This window comes from Typopeltis vanoorti, chromosome 4, assembly GCF_054136105.1.
Source record: "Typopeltis vanoorti isolate ZY-2024b chromosome 4, IOZ_Tvanoo_1.0, whole genome shotgun sequence".
Taxonomy (NCBI): Eukaryota; Metazoa; Arthropoda; class Arachnida; order Uropygi; family Thelyphonidae; genus Typopeltis; species Typopeltis vanoorti.
In genome coordinates this window covers 70,758,592-70,782,025 of record NC_143552.1, presented here as the reverse complement: position 1 = coordinate 70,782,025, position 23,434 = coordinate 70,758,592, and the positions used below count along the sequence as shown (strand labels likewise).

General features: G+C 33.4%; 1 protein-coding gene across 1 annotated transcript in view; it reads left to right on the top strand.

The window, feature by feature from the left end:
* The window catches only part of tho2 (THO complex subunit 2-like protein), a 779,097-nt gene that overhangs the window by 516,114 nt on the left and 239,549 nt on the right, over positions 1–23,434 (top strand). The window contains exon 33 of the mRNA XM_090391861.1: positions 4,354–4,486. Coding sequence (XP_090247987.1) covers positions 4,354–4,486 — 133 coding nt within the window. The remainder of the gene's footprint in view (positions 1–4,353; positions 4,487–23,434) is intronic.

The window sequence follows — 23,434 nt, the reverse complement described above, 5'->3', positions numbered from 1 at the left end:
GCATTCGCCAGTGTCGCACATGCTGTGGACAAGCACTGACATGTTTCGCACGGTCTCCATTCATACATGATTTTTATAGTCTACAAACCTTGCGATTGTTTAATGTTATGTTCTTGATAAAAATTTTATCACATAAAAAATAATAATGTCATCCAAAAGAAGCAAGTCCGATTCTTCTACAGCTAGCAAGAAAAGAAAAGAAAAACATTGACTTTGGAAACAAAACTCAACATTATTAAGGATTTTGAAGGCAGAATGAAAATTTGTGAGTTAGCAAAGAAGTTCGACCTACAGGAATCTACAGTAAGAACAATCATAAAAGAAAGGTTTACAGATTTTGGAGGACATAGATTCTAACGAGGAACGAATGGTAGCCACAAGGCAATGAATAAAAAAATCATTAGCTTGCTATGAAGAAATTTTGCATGACAAGAAAAAGACATTATCCCATCAGACGAATCTATTAGATTTTATGAAACGATCAACATCGAAATAACTTTATTTTTTTTATGTACGAAAAACTACAATTATGATTTTATTTCTTAAAAAATATAGGTGTTTTTGTAAACCTTTGGTCCCAATTGTATGTTTGTATATATAAATTACATGCAAAATTATACCCCAAGTTATGCGAATTCGACTTATGCGCTTTTTTGTTGGTCCCACCTACCGCGTAACTTCGGGGTTTTACTGTATATATATTGCCTTCCCACTTTCAATCCTTGAACATAATGGATGTACAATTGCCAAACCACCACCAGCAGTCACTGACACTCTTGAGGAGATTTTTGACAAAACATTGGTAATATCTTCATATCACATGAGGATTCCTTGGAGAAAAGCAACAAATTCTGTTCTCGTTGAGCAGTACAGAAGACAGGCTGTTCACAAAACAAGAAATAAAAGTAGATTTGTAGAAATATTACCTAACTGCTGTTTGTCCAGATGACATCCATTATGCTATTGATCAAATGTATGTTGCCATCTGCTAATGATTAAATTGTTCTACCTATTGAATAGAATTATCTGTGAGAACATGTTTCTGGGTCTTGGCAAATTACAATGACGGTTAAGTTTTATGGATTCTGGAGTGAAATAATCTACTTTACAGAAATCAGACACAGTCTGATTTCTGCAAATATCACTCAACAGCCGATCATCTAATACTGGAAGCATCCATTAGAAATGCCTTCCTAAAATGCAAGTGTTTAGTATTTGTTTTTCTTTGATATGGAAAAAGTATATTATTCTGCGTGGAGATTTGGAATATTGAAAGACCTACATGACTTTGATCTCAGAGGAAACCTCCCTCTTTTTATCCAATATTTCAAGTCCAAATGGGATCCTCTCTCTCCTGAATGTGTACCCAATAGGAGGGAGTCCCTCATGGTTCATGCTCTTTTTTCAGTGAGATTGAAAAAAGAGCATGAACTGTGTCATTGACATTACCATCTTCTATCACTCATATAACATAAGGGTCATTGAAAGCTGTTATGGATAAAGGATTAAACTAAGTATATAATTTCTTGGTATCTTTAATGTATAGTATAACCAAGTGGAAAAACTTTTAACAACTTTTTATTTTTTTTATTTTTAATTTGCTCTGAGTACTTATGTTGTTAATATGATTATTGTCATGCTGTGTGTGTGCTGCTTATGTATTAATTTATATCTACATATCGTATGTGTTAGACATCATATCTTGTTCTTGTGTTTATTTTTTGTAAGGTGGCTGTTTCTTTAACATTTAGAATTTGGTGGGTTTTTTGTATGTTGTGTTTGTGGTAGTTTTGTGGAGTTTTTGTGTTTGCTTTCCTTTTCTAGTGTGAGTTTTTAACTTGCGGTGGTGTTTTTGTTGTTTTGTGGTAGTTTTATGGGTGGTTTCGTTTCACTGGTTTTCAAGGGTGAAATTGAATTTCCAGTGCTACTAGCAACTGTTTGATTCTTGGTACTAACATTTCTGATATTGATATTTTTGTGGGGGCAGGGCTGTATCTGTTTCTGAAGGGATGATATGTTTTACCGACTTCAGCAATGTACAGCATTGCTGAAGTCAGTAAAACATATCCCTATTATTTCCTTATATAAGGATATAATAACTGAGATAATGTAATATTTATATGCTGCAAGACAGTTTGACAAAAACCATATAAGCATTACAAGTTAGAGAAAATAAAAATAGGACTACTTAATAGTATTTGTCATATTAATGTAATTCTAATTTTAAGGCATCAGTTCCCAACTGGTGGTACGTGCTGGGCCGTTCATGTACACAAAAAATAATCAGTAATGGCGGAAAAACAAGTAAAGTAAACAAAATGCAAAACGTACCACCGGTTGGGAACCGATGCCTTAAAATGTCTGTTTTTTTTTTTTTTCTCTCCCCTTGAAATTTTCTGTTTTCTTACCTGTATTTCATCTGATTGGTATCAATGGTATTTCATCTGATTGGTATCAAAGGGTGTAAGTCATATGACACAACTGTTATATCAAAATAGGTTTCTAGATTTCTCATTTTGGAGGGCAGAGTTTTCTGACTATTGATGAATAATTGGTAGTTATGCAATTCTAGTTTTAAGAGAAACTCGTGCCATAGTTCTAGACAATATATATACAAAAACACAAGGGAAAAGTATTATTATGGCAGTATTAAATGTACTGCCATATATTTCAGTCTGAAATTAACAGACTATCATTAAAAACAGTTTTTACAAGATAGAATGCAAACAATTGATTTATTTGAAATAGAACCACATAATATTAAATCACCAATAGTGTTATGCTTTCACTGAAGAAAAGATTAATCATAAAAGTGTAAAATAAATTGCATATATATATATATATATATATATAATTTATAATATCTAGTTGGTTGCTTAAGGTCTTATGTCTTTATAAAATATTATTGGTCTTAATTAGTAAAAAAAAAAAAAAAAAAAAAAGACTTGAATGATTTGTTATTCGAATCAAACCTTCCCATATTTCTGATAAGGATAGATTATTCCGATTCAAATTAGGGTGGTGAAGTAAGGCCTCAGCAATCTCCTTAAATAGGATTTGAATTAATTAATTTTATATATATATATATATATATATATATATATATATATATATATATATATATATATATATATATAATTACATTCTATATATACATATATACTGTAATTATATTCAATATTCAAAAGCCAACTACCATTATTCCTGAAGAGAAAAGTTTTTAACCTATGTATTCTTCCTATATTGCCATATGGCTGTGAAACATTGACACTAAATGCAAAGGAAATTCAAAAATTAAGAACAACATACATGAAAAGAAGTTTGCTTAGTATGACAAGACTGGATTGCAAAAGGCATACATGGATAAGAAACCAAACCAAAGTCTCTGACATCATAAGAAGAGTGAAACATCTGAAGTGGCAATGAGCTTGGCATATTGCTCGAAGATAAGATTGATGATGGACAAAAGAAGTACTGGATTGGATTCCACGAGAGGAAAAATGACCATGCCATTACGTAAGTCACGGTGGATTGATATCATCAGATTTGCAGGGGTGACATGGGAAAGGAGAGCCATGGACAGACAATTTTGGAGTAATCTTGGAAAGGCCTTCATCCAGCAGTGGATCGACAATAGCTGATAATGATGATAATATATATATATATATATGTGTGTGTGTGTGTGTGTGTGTGTGTGTGCGCGCGCAGTTTATTTTACACTTTTATGATTAACCTTTTCTTCAGTGAAAACATAACACTATTGGCGATTTAACATCATGCAGCTCATTCTGTTTTGAATAATTCTTTTGTATTCTACCTTTTAAAAACTGTTTTTGAGCCACTGATGATAGTCTGTTAATTCAGCTGAAATATATGGTAGTATATTTAATAAATAATACTTTGTGTTTTCCTGTATATGGTAGTTATGTAAGTAATGCATTGACACGTCCCTAAACAATAATACTTCATACCACAAAGCAATGATTTTATGCTTGCAATGTGATGTGATGAGGATAACATTGGTCACCAGCACACAACCCCAGTCTGAACTTGTTAGTGCATCACAGGGACAAATTAGGATGCAGAATTCAGGCAAGGCTAAAGTGACACTCATCATTAGTGGACTTACTAACTTTAAAGGAGGAGTAGAGCACCATACCATTACTTTTCTATAAAAATTCTATAATTCTTTTTAGAATAATTATTATGCCAAAAGTTAGCACAAAATGTTATTGAATTCTGTCAATAAAAACATTTTTTATATCTGCATATTTCCCCTGACCTTTGGTAGCATAGTGTAATTAAATTGTATCACTTATGAATAATCCTTTTATTGCATTTAATTACTTGTAGATAATTCAAAAGATAGAGAGGCAAAATTTGAATCCCGAGGTGATTTTATAAAGATGTCTAATAGTAAATCTGGAAGCAGTTCCAGCTTTAAAATATGTGCATCAACAGGATCACAGTCTAAAAGAGAGTCCAGGTATTTCTTCCCCTTCCTTTAAAGTTATTATACATTCAAATAATGAAAGAATTTTGCAAATTTTTAGTACGTCATAAAATTTCCTGTGCATGTTTTTCTCTGGATTGCTGTAGATTCTATCCATTTTCTACGTATGAGATATTTTTTATCTATGTATTTTATTTTTATATATAAAATTCAAAACAAAAAAAACTCAATTTTTTCTGTAGAACGTTGATAATTCTCTGTTATGGATTTATCAGTGGCAAAGTTGCGATTTTTTTATGTTCTTCTAGATAAAAATATTTAAAGTGGAAATGCACCTTGTAAGGAGCACAGTAAAGTAATGCCTAGTGTTTAAAATAGACTTTTCTCATGTGTTAAAAACAACTTGATTCAGTCATTAAAGAGAGGTAGCTTATGTGAGTTAATTAGCCAGATTGACATATTTAAAAATGTCCAGTTTGGTTTATAGGGACTTCGAGAGAGAGCGAGAGACACTTTTGTTTCTCCATTTTGACAAAACTGCATTCTAATGCAAAGCAGATATTTGAGTATATTGTGAAGGATCATTTATCTATTATACAGAATGTAAATAAAGTTGTGCTGCATAGAATATTTTATCATTTTGTGGATACCCTGTATTATATACTACAGACAGTACTATGTAGGGAGTGGTAGATAGCATAGTGTGGATAGTAGATTATGTAGAGCTACATGTCTTATCATGTTATGCTGTGTAGTATAGAATGGCCTTGTGCAGTGAGTCCTTTGACTCATTGGAGGTGTTATACAATAATAATAATCAGAAAAATAATAGAATAATAAAATCATTTCTTTATAAGGATATCTGATTCATTGTTCAAAATATGTCTCACCAATCTCAAAACATGTTTCTAAAAAGAAATGTTTCTTTGTAAGTTCATTAGCATATATGGACTGAAGCAGCTAAATTCATTTCTTATGCGTTCTTTGAAATGCTATTAAGCCTGTTATTTTCACTGAAAACTTGAGAATTCACATATTCCTCAGTAGCAAAATTCATGGAGTTGAAAGTAAAATTAATAAATTTTTAAAAAATACAGCCTAATATGCACAGCATCTGTAGTCCATACCAGGGCACTCTAGATACTATGTGCTTGTGAGAATAGCAGTTAGGCCTAGAGATTAGTCTGTGTAGATATATGATCTTGCCCGATGACCATTGTATTGAAAGGTGAAGAACTTTGAGGAATGAAATCCTGCAAGGACTTTGTTTAACTTCTGTCAAAACTGATACAAGTAAAACAAAGGAAGAGGGAGTCAAAAATGCACATCCTGATTATTTCGTCCTCTATATCAAAAGAAAAGATTCTTTTATATCTGCAAGTGAAGTTACATTAAAACACTGTTCTGCTTTGAACTCTGCCTTGTGGGCAAGCTAATCTCAATTACCCCATGAAAAAAATAATATCTGAAGTCGGTAGCATGGAAATATTACAGAATCTGTATCCTAATTGCAATTTGCAAGTAATACTTAGAAGGGATTTTTTTTTTTTTTTTTGAAAGACATGCTACCACAAAAGGTTTATAACCTTTCATTGATGAAAGGTTGTACATTAGTATCGTGGATGGACTAATGTTAGATAATCTGGATGTCCTTGCTCCTTAAACAAACATGGATTTTTTTAAATGTGCTCATCATCATCAAATTCCTGATATGGCTCTCATCAATTGTACAGGATATTATGATAGTACTACGTGAAAAGGTTACTTCATTACCAACTTCCTATCAACACTTTTCCTCCAAAATAATCTGTTATCTCTCAGGATTCCAATATTGTCATATTTTAGATTCCAGTCTTCTAAGGCACTTCTTATTGTATATCAATCCACCTGTATGTTAGTTGGTCTTCCTTTGTCTTTTTCCTGCCATCCTGACCAAAAAAAAAAAAAAGTTTTGCTAACCTTTCCTCTGCCAGTCTGTTTAAATGACCATACATGACATTAGCTCTGCTAACACATTCCTGAATACTAACAATGCCGATGCTTTCTTTTAATGTTGCACAATGGTCAGCATTTGTTTTGATAAATTATACAGACTACTACTGTGTTAAGAATAATTCCTTTAATTTCTTGACATTTCGACCTTCATATAATATTAAGCTCACCATCAGGATTATACACATGTATATACAGAAACAAGTTACATTACAATTTAAACAGTATGCCAAAGTGACAATAATCACTTTGGTATACAGTTCGAGTATTATTCTATTAGCCTGACCTCTAGTAGAGAAAAAACACAAAACTATATCCTGTTTACATATGGTCAGTGAAGAAATTCATATTTTTTAATACAGCAATAGTAATGGCCTAATCAGTAATTTAACATATGTGTTTGTTATATTAAAGCTAAGATCCTGGAGTACTAAAGTTATAATTTATAAAGGTTACTCCTAGAACAAAGGTTAAGTAGAATATGTGCCATCCATATTCATTGTATTTTTAGACCATCATTATTAAGATTAGGATGGTTGATTAGGTCCAGGACTGTTTAAATTTGTACTCATAACACATTTTAGTGTGGTGTAATGATCAAGTGCCTTTCCAGTCAATTTTATGTAGCATATTCAGGGCATGATCAGAAAGGCCAGAATTACAATAGTTATTAAAATTAATGTGTTGTTTATGTTCCCTTTTCTGGATAGGAATTCTGCATCTAGTTTCACCTATATAAGGCAAGTTACAAGTGCATTGAATGCTGTATAGTCCATGGTGGGCCAGAGGAGGAAAAATATCCTTGGAGGAGTTTAATAAGTTAATTTTGCAGGAGGTTTAAAGGTGGCATTAAAGTTGTATTTGTGTAGTGTGTATCACTGTTTTCTTCAGGCTCTACCAATGAATCTCTAAGGTTTAGTTCTACTTTTGAAACTGTTTCATTTTTTCTTGAATAATATTTGTCTATTTTGAATCAACAGTTCAGCTCTGAAAGTTTTATCACATTTGATTCTTTTTAATACTTTTTTATACACTTCTCTTTATAGTATGATATTCAGTTTTATATCCTGCTGAGAACTGACTGGTGATCATGTGGAGTTTCAAATCCTCTGTATACTTTTGCATTTTAAACAAGCAAGAAAACATCGAGAAGTTTCATTGACAACAACAACATAGTCAATGAAACAGCTTATTTCTTGTGTCTACTCTCCATGTGAATTTGAGCACATCTTTATGTTGGAGGATGGGGCCAGTAATAACTAATCCATATCCTGAACAGATTCAGCAGGTACTTACCATTATTGTTAGCTCTGTACATCTCTCCACATTTTCCCAAAACATTTCTGTGTGTCTAGTAATCATTTCCTATTCTGCTGTTTAGACTTCTGTTGACTTCTGCTGGACTATTGTCTGAAATACATCTTGTCTAGTTCCCTATTTTGATACTTCCTCACATCACTTTACTTGGTTTTGCCTGCCATTCAAGAAGATTATCCTTGTTTTTCTTGTTGAATACTCTACCTACTCCACCTTTTCCCTGATCATTATTGCCTGAATATAACATCGCATATTTGTTGCTTAGAAGATTCTCGTCTGTTTCCGTTATTTTGGTTTTGTTAACACTTATTATGTTGATCTGGTGATTATCATATTCTTCTGCTAATTCCATTTCTTTTCCGTTGATGCTTCATGTGTTGATGGTGCCAATCTTGAACTCTGCTGATGTTGAGCTGCAATTCATCCATTAGTAATTTTTCACTATTTCCCAGGATTTCCTGATGAAAGCAGGATGGACCTTATTTAACCAGTTGAGAACATAGCCAGTATGAGATTCTATCATGTTATTTTGTTTTAATCCAGTAAGAACAGAATTTAGAATGTCACCAAAAGCATTCTGAACATGTTGATTTCTTTTCTTTAAATTTTTGATTTTTCAACTGTATACTTTTTTTCATAGAAGATCATCTTTTATGGCAATTTTAATGTTCACAAATAAAAATGGCTTTCCTTTTCCAGTTTCACAGTTTGAGCAGTCAGAGATGTTGGGACATTTGGTATCACTCACCAGGAATCTTATACAAATTGTTCAAATATGTAACACAATTCCAGATAGTCATCACCACTCTCCAACACCAGCTCTCCTCCTCGTGAACCATGGATGTTGTTTATTCCCTAGGCCAGTGGTGTTCAACCTTTTTTTACTACGCGAGCTACTTTTTTATAAAAAGTTATTCGGCGATCTACTCTCTTATATAGATCACGCTCCCCCAACCTGATATCTGATTTTGCACAAATAAACAACTAAAAATACACAACTAAAGAACACAGAGACAAATGTAAGAAAGCAAAACACTGTGTAAAACTAGCTAAACAAAAGGCATGGGAGGACTTTGACAAGAACGTAGAAAATAAATATCAAGGCGGCGGCAAAATATTCTGGAGGTTGTTGAAGAAGCTTAGGAATGGAGGAAAGAGTGCTGTAAAAGGAGTTAGAGATGATAAAGGTGAAATGAAAATGGGAGAAAAAGATATCCTTGAAGTATGGAGTAATTACTTTGAAAATTTGCTAAATGAAACAAGCAGTGATAGCACAGTAGTAAAAAACACTCAACAGGCATACAGTCAGGAATACATATCGATACTTGAAGTAGAAAAAGCCATCAAAGGCTTGAAATGTGGAAAAGCAGCAGGAGTAGATGATATTCGACCAGAAATGCTGAAATATGGTGGTATGAAAGTCTTACAGAGGCTGCACTGCATAGTTCAGAATGCCTGGACAGAGGAACGAATTCCTGATGATTGGAATAGAGCTCTAATAGTACCCATATATAAAAAGGGAAATAAAACTGAATGTGAGAATTACAGAGGTATTTCCCTATTGAATGTTCCTAGTAAGATATATGCAAGTATACTTGAGACACGGTTGAGAAGAATTGTGGAAGAACAAGCTGGATTCAGGCCAAATAGAGGCTGTCAGGATCAGATCTTCACTTTACGACAAATAGTCGAGAAAGCATGGAAATATAACAAAGATCTGTATTTAAGTTTTGTCGATCTGGAAAAGGCATATGACAAGGTGCCAAGAGAGAAGCTATTCAATACGCTACAGTTATATGGTGTAAATGGGGCATTATATCAAGCAATACTAAGTCTTTATTTGAGTTGTAAATCAGCAATTAGAATTGAAGGAAGTACAGGAAGATGGTTTTATGTTAAATCTGGTGTCAGACAATGATGTATATTATCCCCTCTGTTATTTATTATCTATATGGATCACATTATGAAGAAAGTGATATTAAATCTGATATCAAAATTGGAGATGTTAACTCAGCTCTTTACTCTGCAAGATTCCTTGACTAAAGTGAATAACTCTTGTAATAGATTTGATATGAAGGTCAGCAGTAACAAGACAAAGACGATGAAAATGGGCAGAAGCATTGAAAATATCAACTGCATTGTGAATGGAGAACTTATAGAACAAGTGAAACATTTCAGCTATTTAGGCACGATGTTTAGTGAGGATCGTAAATTAAATATGGAAATAGACAACAGAATCTGGTATGGTAGGAAATCAACCGAATAAATTATATGGAATAAGAGAGAAATTAGTCAAAACACTAAATTAGCTGTATACAAGACTGTGTTCAAACCTGTTTTAACGTATGGATCTAAGAGCTGGGTTAGAAATAAAACACTTGACCAAATACTAGAGACCACAGATATTGAGAGTCTTGAGAAAGATTAGAGGGGTGAACAGATTTCATCAGTGGCAATATCATATTAAAAACGAGTATATTAGGAAAAAACGTAATGTTAGCATCGAGGAATATGTTAGCAGAGCTAATCTCAGGTGGTATGGTCACCTAAAAAGAATGGGAGAGGAAAGATTAACAAAACAAGTGTTTGCCAGGTTAGTGGGAAAAAGACCAAGAGGAAGACCAAGATATAGGTGGATTGATACAGTAAAAAGTGCCTTAGAAGATAGAAATATTAGATCTGATAATGTTGAAGTCTTGACAGGTAACAGATGGATTTGGAGGAAAATTGTAGATAGAAAGTTAGTAATGGTGTAACTTTTTTCATGCAGTACTATCATATCCTGTACACCCCTTGAGGGTACATATCAGGAATTTGTTGATGATGATGAGTGTTCTCTGCCAGGTTGGCAGGAAAACAACCCAGAGGAAGACCAAGATGTAGGTGGATTGATACGGTACAAAGTGCCTTAGACGATAGAAATATGAGATCTGATAATGTTGGAGGCTTGACAAGTAACACACTGATTTGGAGGAAAATTGTAGATAGGAAGTTAGTAATGCCTAAATTTTTTATGTAGTACTATCATATCCTGTACACCCCTTGAGGGTACTTGTCAGGAAATTGATGATGATGATGAACTAAAAACTTTATTTGTATTTAAAAATTTATTTATCACTTTTAATTATTTTAATACAACAAAAAAAAAAGACAAATATATTGGAATAAAATATTTATTTTCTCTATTTTGGAAAACCAAAGTTAGAAAAAACAACAGATTGATTAGAAACTCACAAGTTACAGGAAATGCTGGTTGATTAAAAAAAAAAAAAAAAAAAAAAAGTTAATTTGAAATTTGACATTGTTTGGACCTCGCAATATTTTCATAGTCAAGTTGATATGAAGAAGTGGCCAATCGCAGACAATCATCTAAATGATCATTTGTAATTTGTTTCCTTAATTGATTTTTTGTGATGGTCATATTTGAAGAAGTGGATTCTGACAAGTATGGCGATCCAAAACACGACAGAATTTTTCGTGCAATATCAGTTAACATTGGGAATTTTTCATGTGCATACTTCCAAATAACTTCATTGTTTATTGATTTTAAATGTATAAAATCAATAAACAATGAAGATTCAGAATATTATCTTGAGATAATATTCTTAATGTTTATTATCTCAAGTTCTACTTCAGCTTGGTTTATATCAAACAGCCCACTAATTTTATTTGAAATTTCTGTGATGTTCAAGTTTTCCTGAAATTGATTATTGATAAAAGATGCAATCATTTCAGTTTTATTAAAATCTTTAAATCTTGAATTTATTTATTCCTCAACTAATTCTATTTCACGAATAAATTCTTTTAAGTCATAGCAAAGCATTTCTTGATTTTGTTCAAAAAATTTTAATAAAGATGGGAGATGTCTAAATTCACGGTCATTTATATTTTTCTTTAATAAAAGTAAGGATTGTTGGAAAGTTTTTATTGAACATAACATGTTAATTAAATTTTTATCTCTACCTTGTAACTCTAAATTTAAATTGCTTAATTTCGTACAGAAATCTACTAAAAATGATAAGTGTAACAACCATCTTTTATCACTCAATTGTGGATAAATATCTCCTTTTTCATCAAGAAAATTTTTTATATCGTTAATTAATAAAAATTAATTACTAAAAATGATAAGTGTAACAACCATCTTTTATCACTCAATTGTGGATAAATATCTCCTTTTTCATCAAGAAAATTTTTTAATTTGTTAATTAATACAAGAAATCTCTCTAAAAATTGCTTCTGCTGAGCCAGCGAACATTATAGTATAACAGAAGTTCCCTATCATCATCAGCCTGTAATTTAAATAACCACCATTGCAGGGCTTTTCCTCGGACAGAATTTACAATTTTAAATGTAATATCTAAAACATCTTTTGTGTTTAATCTTTTACTACGCAGTACTTGTTGAATAATACAGTGGTACGTTAAAAAATCTGGATATTTGTCATCATTTTTACATAATGAAATGAAGCCTGATTTATTACCAATCATTGCAGGAGCACCATCAGTAGTAATAGACAAAAGTTAAAAAAGCGAAAGTTTGTGTTGTTTCACAAATTCATCAAATGCCGATAAAATGTCCTTCTCAATAATGGTATAATTTTCAAAAGTTCTTTACTTAAATAATCTTGAAATACCATGTGAATAAATACCATTAACTGAGCAATATCAATGAAGTCGTTTGATTCATCAAATTGTAATGAAAATGCAACACACTGGTGAATGTCTGACATTAACCTGGCCTGGAAACTTTTCTCCAGCAATTGAAACTCTTCCTTTCAGCAATTTGAAACCTTGTTTGCGGCCTAGAAGTAGTCTCTCTCTAGCAATGTCTTGAACTGAGAAGCTCCTTTCTGGAAGCGGGAAACTCCTCTATCAAGCAGCGTGGATCCGGGCAGTCTCTTTGACAGCGACTCTGGACCAGGCGGCCTCCTCTCTGACAGCAATTCTGGAACCGGGGGGACCCCCCCCCCCCTTCTGCTTGCTTCAGTCCCTTTTTATTAGGCCTTCTCATGAGACCTCACATGAAGTTTGGCAACCCCCAAAGAATTGGTATGAGTCTTTCATCTTAAGTTTCAAGTTTGGCATGCCTTTTGTTCTCCTCTACTTTCTTTTGATTGTAAGTTGCCAGCCATCGGAAAGTTGTTTGAACTCTTTCTGACTCACTTCGGAGATGTTTACGCTTAGAGCCTGCAAGCCTTTCTCATACATACAAGTTTCAAAAACAATCTTTCTAATGCCGCCATGTACAGCTTCGGTGACAAAAAAAAATTGCCTTTGTTTTTAACACTAACATATTCTTATTAAAGTAGTATATACAGTTAGCTTCAAAAGAGTTATTTACAAAAACATCTAATGCAAACTATATCGAGACAAACAAAGTTTATTTTTTTTTACAATACTCACATGGGACTTAACCTAAGTAAAAAATCGATGTAATGTGCTTTGCAATATTTAAGCTACAATCGAGTTTTTACACTTTGCTTATAATTATATTCACTCGGCTCGCTGTTTGACTTCCACTGATCCAAATTAATTCATTTACCCGAACTTATAAGAAAATTTCTAATTTGACAATTTTAACGAAAAATAAATAAACAATTGCAATACACTTAAAGCGAATTAAAAATAATACAAAATAATGATAAATAAAATATTATGTTTTCAGTTTTAATTAAATTTGTAAGTAAGGAGGAATACACGAGATGCCCAAAAATCGCTCCACAGTCGATCATGATCGACGGATTGAACACCCCTGCCCTAGGCAATTCAGACCATAACCTAGAGTTGATTTCTTCTGGCACGGAGCAAAAAACTCACACTCTATCATCGATATATTGTGTGGTATTATGAGAAAGCCAAGCCAATCTTTATTACTTCTTTGGTCTCATTTCCTTGGTTGGATTTATTTTATTTATTTATTTATTTATTTTATTTTTTTATTTTTGTTTTCAGTATTATGATTCATGTTTGCAGTGAACATGGCTGAAGCAGTTCTTAATAGTAAACATTTAACACCACTCCACTTTAAATTCTTTTTCCTTATAAGCTCTGGTTCTTACAATAAGTGTGCCAAGTTGGTTGGCACACTTTTTGTGAGAATTCTGCATAAGAACATATATTTTTCCTAATGTATTTACTCAAATATAACTTGCCCTCGCTTATAACTCACATCCTTTATTGTACTTTATGAAAAAAAGAAATTAAAAAGTTTTGCATATACCTTGCACACAAAAAAAGTTTAAACCCATTCACGTTGGGGCGATAGTAACTCGCTCACCACAATATAAAATACACCCATCCCAGCAGCCACTATACTGCAGACGCAAGAAAAACAAGTACTTTTTTTGTATCGCTGAATGAGGTACAGAGGCATTTGCAGTCTGGGTAATATATTTGTCAATAAATAGTGCAATTAGGACAACTTTGATAAAATTGAACTAACTAATGAATCACATGTCCCCCAACCTCTCCCACAGAAACTATGCTGTATAGACTCAAGAAAAACCATATGTTGTACCGCCAAACACAGTATCTAACTAAAAAACTATTGTCCAAACGTTTTTCCAAATTTTCAATTACATGAAATAAGTATTTGTTCGATTGCATTTGAAATTTTTGGTGTCTTTAAGACAGATCACAAAGGCTAACTTCGAATAAAATTTTACTGATGAATTGAAACTAGCACGTGCTGTATAATGTGTGTGCGAGTCTGTCAGCCAGCCCGACGTGGAAGTAACACTCAAACAAGCAGCAATAAAATTCAGTTGAGCCTGCCCATTCAATCCAGAGGTGGTACACAAACGGTAATGAGAAGTTCTGTTGAAACGCTAAATGGGCAAAACATTACCTGACGTGAATGTGTTAAAACTAAAAAATATATAGTGAATGTTGTTATGCCATTTTGGAATTCGGTTGAAAAAATCAGCATTTCAATTCAACAATTGTCAGCTTGCCTTTGTCATTGAGTCACACAATCTTTCGTTAATACTGCACCAGTCATGTGCACGTCTTCATAGCTGCTCTCTCTCTCTACCAACCTACCATTGCTGTTCATTTTGGCTTCCACTTTCACTTCTCATTAATCATTTGTGAAGGATTGTTCATTACGTATTGTCTCAAGTCTTGTAAATTACTGGTAACATTTTCTTGAAATATGGAGACACGTTCAAGTTACAGTGCTGGTTTTAAACTCAAAGTTATTGATTTTGTAGAAAAACATGGAGCAGCAGCCTCTGAGTTTACAGTGACCAAATTTAATGTGCAATATTGATGTAAACAGAAACTTCCATTAGAAACCACCAATAAGTCAAGAAAAGCATTCCGAGGACTTTAAATTGGAAAATTTCCTGAATTGGAGGACGAGTTACTTGAATATATGTTAGGTTTGCATAAAGATGATTGATGTGTTTCACATTAATAAAATGGTGCATTTTAAAGTGCATGAGGTAGCTACAAAACAAGGCATCAGTTGCACAGATCTGAAAGTGATCCAAGGTTGGGTCACAAGATTCATGAAGAGGAAAAGTCCTTCCCTTCATTGAAGGACATCCCTTTGCCGAAAGATTTCGAGGAGAAACTGGTGAATTTTCATCGCTATGAGATTCAACTTAGAAAGAGCAAAAACTACTAGTTATCACAAATAGCCAATGCTGATCAAACACTCCTCAGTTTCAACGTGCTACACCAAACAACAATAACAGAAAATAGTGAAAAAACTGTGATATTACTCAAAGCTGGAAGGGAAAAACAGCGATGCACGATCATACTCATAGTTACTTCAAAAGTTACCTCCTTACATAGTATTCAAAAGGAAAACAATGCTGAAGGGGAAATTTCCCCCTGGAATTCATGTAACAGTCCAAGAAAAAGGATTAATGGACACTACATTAGTTCGAGATTGGATTAGAATAGTTTGGGCCAAACCCACTGTCCTCATGTGGGATAGTTTTCGTTGACACTTAGAACCTGAAGAATAAAATAACTTTCGGATATTCGTACCAATATAACCATTATTCCTCATGGTCTTACACCTTCTCTACAGCCCTTGGATGTATTGGTCAACAAACCATTCAAGGACTACATATGAAATTCTACATTCGATGGATGGCACCCAGCAACTACGACCTGACTCTGGCAGGGAAGATTAAGAGACCATCATTAGAACTGTTGTGCAACTGACTTTTGAGAGCTTGGAAAATCATTTCACTAGAAATAATTGCCAAGAGTTTTTAAAAACTGGCATGTGTAATGCCCTTGATGGGAGAGAAGATGACGCTATTTGGGCAGATGACTTTGACAATGCACGCAAGGAAACTGCTCTTGAAGCCGGAAGTGGCAATAGCGAATAGGAGATTCTTGGTAAGTTATACTCATTTTCAGTTTTTTTCCTGAAAACTTTAGTTTCCAAAAATCTCTGCATATATCTTGCATCACAATTTTTTTTAATTTAATTTTTTGGGGGAAAAAAAGTGTGAGATATATTCAAGTAAATATGCTAATAGAAACTGAAATTTTAGTTTCACATTACTCATTGTAATATACCAGAGTCCTGTTGCAATTTGCTTTCATCAAAATCTGCATCTTTCTTATCTGTTCATGCTAAAATCCCAAAATATCTGCATGCAGTTATCACCTATAGCCAGTGGTGAGCCATAAGGGGCTCACGCGAGCCCTTTGTTAAATTTTTCCCAAATTTGAAAGCCTCTTATTCTTCGTGTTACTTTTTTATTTTTTCAGAAAAAAAAACTTTTTTTTTAAACATATTAAGTGACAAACTCATACAGTAACCTAACAAAAATTAGTCTATTCGGCAGTGTATAGATTATTTGGAATTATTGTTTCAACTCCTCTATAACGAATGTGCCCAAGTTTGAAAATAAAATAAGTACATGCGCTATCTTTACCCTTCTGGTAGCAGTTGTATAGTAAAGCCAGTAGCCAATCAAATGTTTTATAAAATATTATAAAAGATTTCATTCTTATTATATTTTGATAGTTAAAAAATGTTTTTCTTATGTAAGATAAATTAACACAGTTGATTGTGTGCAAATATTTCATGTTTAGATCATGAAATATTTCTTTAAAAATATTAGCCTTTAGAGGTTCATTGTCCTCGTATATATGTTTTGATTGGAATTTGTACACAAGCTGCATTAATAAAAGTTTTTGTGTGAAATACAGCTTCTTTTTTTTTTTTCTGGATGATGCGAGCCCTTTGTTAAAATTTCCATAGCTCACCACTGCCTACAGCATTATTCAAAACTGATTTTAAAAGAGCAAAAAGTAGAAAACTCATTTCATATCTAAATCCAAGCCAGTTTTTCTGCTCTGTTTCCAAAAGTATGGGTCCTAATTTTTGTCCAGCTGTATTTCCATTTCTTTCTACCTTCATGGTTCCAGAGAATCATTTCCCACAGAAAAGCAAATTATTTTATATTGTTCTTATAATTCCTTCAGAGGTAATCTTGGTGAATGTTTTCCTCCTACTATTCCTAACATACAACATTCCATGCTTCATTTGATATTTTGCTAGAAAGAGATCATCAGAATCTTGTCCAAATGATACCAGAAAGTCTCCTTTTCTGATGGCATTTCTTTTGTACAATTTTGTATGCTCCAGAATCAACTTCTATATTTCCTTTTTTTAAAAAAAAGAAAGATTTCAGTATTGTGACAACATGTTTATTAAGATAAATAAAGATAAACAAACCCGACACATTTCGTATGTCGTTTGACTTACGAAACTTGTTTCTCAAGTCAAAAACTAGTTACAGGTAACTAAAAGTTTAAACATAAGAAATGAGAAATTACTCAAAATAGTCCATTAGATAACTATAACAGTTTTTTTGAAGGTTAGTCAAGTGAATTTTAATTTATCGTCCTACATGTTTCACCGATTTTTGCTATCGGCATCTTCAGGGAACACAATTAGTAAGCTATATGAAGGTAACAGACTAGGTTTTAACTGACAGTTCTCATACAAAATTAGTATTGTGTGAGACAATGCGCGTGTCTCGGGAACATGATTTGTTTGTTGCGAGACATAATGTAATTGGCGTGAACGTTAATTTCTTTGATGTTTAGTGATCTGATTAAAGCTTTCCAAATTTCCGGTAGGATTAGACCTTGATTCTTATTTACGTTTCCTTTGAATGGGCAACTGTAGCAGCCTCTTTGAAGGTTCTGAAATGGTAATTCTCTTCTATATAAGGCATATGACTTTTATCCCACTCAATGAGATGGTTGGTAGAGGCAAAGTGGCAAGAAAGGCCTGAAATATCTTGTCTGTTGTTTCTGACAAATCCTGTGTGTTCCTTCTGTCTCGTTTCGAAGCTTCTAGAGGTCTGACCAACGTAACTAACACCATAGGAGCAAGTTATATTATATACTCCAGAGTACTTGTAGAACGGATGAGGGTCTTTCGGTGATCTTAACAATTTCTGAATAGTATTGACCAACTTGAATGCTACTCTAATATTGTGTGGTTTTAGAAGGATAGCCAATTTTTTGGAAATGCTGCTGACAAATGGAATAGTTATAGTACTGATGTATTGGGTGTCAACACGTTGTCTTTGTGGTATATCCGAAAAGAGAATCTTGTTGCAGAGTCTTTTTGGATAACCATTTAAGGATAGCTCTCTGGATATTGTAGTTAAATCTTTTTGTAAGTAATCTTGGTGTGTGGTGTACTGTATAGCTCTTTTCTTAAGCATATGGATAATGCTAAGTTTCTGGGATATATGATGTGACGAGTTGAAATGGAGGTAACATCCAGTATTCGTAGGTTTTCTATACAGAGACAGGTTGACTGTTATTGGTTTGTTTTTTTATTAGGATGTCTAGAAATGGAAGTTTTTCATCTTTTTCAATTTCTAATGTGAATTTGATGGTATCGTGGAAACTATTGATTTGGTTGAGATAATCCATTAGTAGTTCTTTTGTATGATTCCAAATGATAACGATATCATCAACATATCTGTACCAAGTTTTCAGTTTTGGGGTAATTCGAGATAAGATTTTATCCTCTAAGTCTTCCATGAATAAGTCAGCACAAGAAGGAGAGTGCGGGCTACCCATGGCTAATCCGGTAAGTTGTTTGTAGACTGTTTTTTGCCAAATGAAATAGTTTGAAGTTAAACAATGATTGAACAAAGTAGTGATGTTTCTTGGGAACAAGCTGTCTAAGATGTTGATGGCAGCAAGTTGAATTTATCAATTTGCTTCTTTTAGCTGTAACTAAAGGTTTTGGCATAACTGTTGCTAATCATATTATCCAAGAGTTGCCGGGTCTTTTGCTGTATGATAATTATATTAACTCTAAACCGTCTCTACCAGATAACAAAGTGATAATAAACCTATCTAAACACATTTTAACAAAACCCTTAGATCTCAATTTTCAAAAAATGATTCAATTTTGCCTTAAAACCTACTACTTTTCCTAAAATAGAGTTCATCTGCAACTGAGAAAAAGCCATCTGATTGCTTCCACACCCAATAGCTAATGACTTAAGATTAAAAAGCAGCATTATCCTTTCTGCTCTGTCAAGATCTCCTAACTCTAACCAAATGGAAAGAAGAGCACTACTCAAATTAAAAAATAATAGAAAAAATTAAAAAATCTATTATCAGACACATTTGTCTATAACGTTCTCAGTACAGATCCTATGCAAAAAAACCATAACGACACAAATGAACTGTTATGTGGAATGATTAACTGGCCTATAGACTTAACAAGAAAGCTAAAATCCATGCACCCGTTGACTCCAAGATTGTATGGCGTTCCTAAAATACATAAAGAAGGTATACCATTACGTCCAGTAGTTGATGGAATCTATTCTCCTACTTACCAACTGTCTAAATATCTAGCCAAGATTTTACAACGACACATTCACAACTCAGATACTTATATTAAAAACTCACAACATTTTATTGAAAAATTAAAAAATATCCCTATATCTGAAGATGATATACTAGCAAGCCTTGACGTCCCATCTCTGTTTACAAGCATTCCAGTTGTGGAAGTCATCAACATCTTAGATAACTTGTTCCCAAGAAACATCACTACTTTGTTCAATCATTGTTTAACTTCGAACTATTTCATTTGGCAGAAAACATCAAAAACAACTTACCGGATTAGCCATGGGTAGCCCACGCTCTCCTTCTTGTGCTGACTTATTCATGGAAGACCTAGAGGATAAAATCTTATCTCAGATTACCCCAAAACCGAAAACTTGGTACAGATATATTGATGACATCTTTATCATTTGGAATCATACAAAAGAAGAACTAATGGATTATCTCAACCAAATCAATAGTTTCCACCATACCATCAAATTCACATTAGAAGTTGAAAAAGATGAAAAACTTCCATTTCTAGACATCCTGATAAAAAACAAACCAATAACAGTATCACCCTGTCTCTGTGTGTAGAAAACCTACGAATACTGGAAGTTACTTCCATTTCAACTCGTCACATCATATATCCCAGAAACTTAGCATTATCCATATGCTTAAGAAAAGAGCTATACAGTACACCACAGACCAAGATTACTTACAAAAAGAATTAACTACAATATCCAGAGAGCTATCCTTAAATTGTTATCCTAAAAGACTCTGCAACAAGATTCTGCAAATATGCTTAGAATTCCAACCCAAGGCAACAAAAACCAGGGCCTAATTCTACACCAAGTTTGGTCAGCATTCATAAGAAATATACCTAAGTCAGACCTCAGACAGAGTGAACGTGAACAACAGAACGTGATGACAACCAGCATTGTTCGAACATAGCATGCATTAACGTATGTATAGATACTGCATTTGGATTTTTTAATTTGATGAACAGTTAGACTGCCATAACAACATCTAATGGACTATTTTGAGTAATTTCTCATTTCTTGTGTTTAAACTTTTAGTTACCTGTGATCCCCGAAGATGTAAGTCAAACAACATACGAAACTTGTCAGGTTTGCTTATCTTTATTTATCTTAATAAACATGTGCTCACTATGCCGAAATCTTTGTTTTGAACTGCTAAACCACATAAACCTATACCTACAAAAACTTTTTTTTATTCTTACCTGGAAATTTACCCATATTACCCCCATTCATAAGAAAAGCGACAAAGTATTGTTAGCTTTCTTAGGAATTTTCTCCCATTTCACTCACTTTAGTTGTTTCTTAAGTGCCAGCATAAGCCATTAATAATTTAGTATGGGTTTCACCACTGTCAATCAACAGGGGATCCTCTTGCTTATGTTAATCACCTTTGAACAAGTGCCTAGGAAACGTGGGGAACTCTCAAATGGTTGTTCTTGATGTCTGTAAGATATTTCATCAGGTTGGACACAAAAGCCTATTATTTAATCTTCCATCATATGGTTTGTGTTTTGACTTCTGCAACTAGGTTGCCAGCACTTTGTCTGAATGCACATCACATATGATAGTGAATGGACTGTTATCCTGAAATTTAATGGTTAATGCTTATGTTCCACAAGGCTATTTTTCTCCTACTCTCTTCTTTCTATGTATGCGTGACTTTCCATTTCAGTGCAAATCCAGTACACATTTTCTATGACCTTTCACTACATTACATGTGGTGTAGTTTTTCGCATATTGTATTTCTATTAAACGGAGAGAATTGATGAGATTTTTCCATATGTCTTTAAGAATAGCACCTTGATTTCTATTTAAATTATTGCCTGTGCGTAGCACCACCACTGCTGCTTCTTTGAAAGTTCTGTGTCTGTAGTCATTCTTGATGTAAGGCATAAAACTATTTTTCCAATCTATAACGTGATTTGATGTTGAGAAATGAACTAAACCAGATGTGATGATTCTATTGTGATTGACATCCCCCGTCCCCACACATGTTTCTTCTGTCTTATTTCAAAACTTCCATGCATGTGTGGCCTTTCTTGCATTGGACAGACCTCTAGAAGTTTTGAAATAAGACAGAAGGAACATGTGGGGGATGTCAATCATGATAGAATCATCACATCTGGTTTAGCTCATCATTTCTCAACATCAAATCACGTTATAGATTGGAAAAACAGTTCTATGCCTTATGTCGAGAATGACTACAGACACAGAACTTTCAAAGAAGCAGCAGTGGTGCTACGCCCAGGCAATAATTTAAATAGAAATCAAGGTACTATTCTTAAAGACATATGGAAAAATCTCATCAACTCTCTCAGTTTAACAGCACTACAATATGCGAAACTACACAACACGTGGTCATGTACCGGATTCTGACTGAAGCATTCGAACGCATGCACACCATCAAACACGAATTATCAAATGTAACGGCCTAGCAGTTACTAAAGTGTATGTTTTTCACGTAACTTGATGCATTTGTTTTCACACCAGTATAGCCTTGAAAATGCTAGACAGTGGCTAGTGAAACTTGTTGGCTCTTTGTATTTTTTTATCATTAAATCGTATGGTCTTTTAGCAATAAAAATTCTTAATAATAATTTCAGTTTTTCAGGAACAGAAAATCTCTGTCAGTTTACTTTGGGATTAGTTGAAGTTTAATAATAAATTATTTTATGCATTTTATTCCTCAAAGATAATAGGGTAAAATTCTTTTAGCTCTAATTAACTTTTGGAAATTATTGCCATCAACAGAAACTGAGTTCATGGCAATTTGATGATGATGATTGATGTATTGGGGAGGCAGCACAGCAGTCAACTGCTGTCATCCCACAATGCTAAATGCCAACACTGATATTGTTATCTGAATTTACAGTCAATTTCTCTGAGATGCACTCACCCACTGCCATCCATGAATCTACTTCTAATTCCCTCAACTCACTCAAAAGATCTTTATGCATGTTCCAGAAATAACTCACCATTCACTGTCCAGAGCTAGTATTCAGGATACTAGTTCTATAGTAATTATGTAATTTAATCATTCCTTTTTATAATAACACAGTTATGTTCTTATCCCTGCTGGTCAGCATCTTTCCCAGTATTGCAGCATTCCTGTAGGTGACTTTAGCAATATGTAGCTCAAATGTCAGTTTAAAAAACACATTTCAAATCAGTAGACTGCATTCCATTTCCTTTGGACAAAGCACAAAATTATATTCTTAGCAACATTAACTAACATTTAATTTCTCCTTCAATACACTTACACACTCTTCTGTCAGCTGGACCAGCTTATTAAAACAGTCCTGAAGTGACATGTTAGAATTTTGTTCTCTGGAGATTGAGTAAAGGTGTGGGGGCTAGATTTTTCTATTACTTTTTGATTTTTGGAAAATACAGTCAGTTACTTGTTTTATGACATGATTCCATTACAGTGATGCTGTTAGAAGTCGAAAAGTTCTGTTCCGTGACATAACATTGCAACAGAACATCTCCAAGCAATATCTGTTATTGTTATAAATCCAAAATCATTGATTTTTATAGTTACTATGAAGCTATCACGAATAAAATGAACCCAACGCACACCACTTAGACTCCAGTTTTGAAGACTGCTGTATTATTAAAGCAATATTAATGCTGATCTCTCTCTCTATCTTTATATATATATATATATATATATATATATTCATTTTTTTTTTTTTTCATATAATTATATATATATATATATGAAAGAATGATCATTAACTCGGTTAACATACATATTTTTATAAAGAATTGAATTGCATCAGGTCCAGTTACTTCAAATT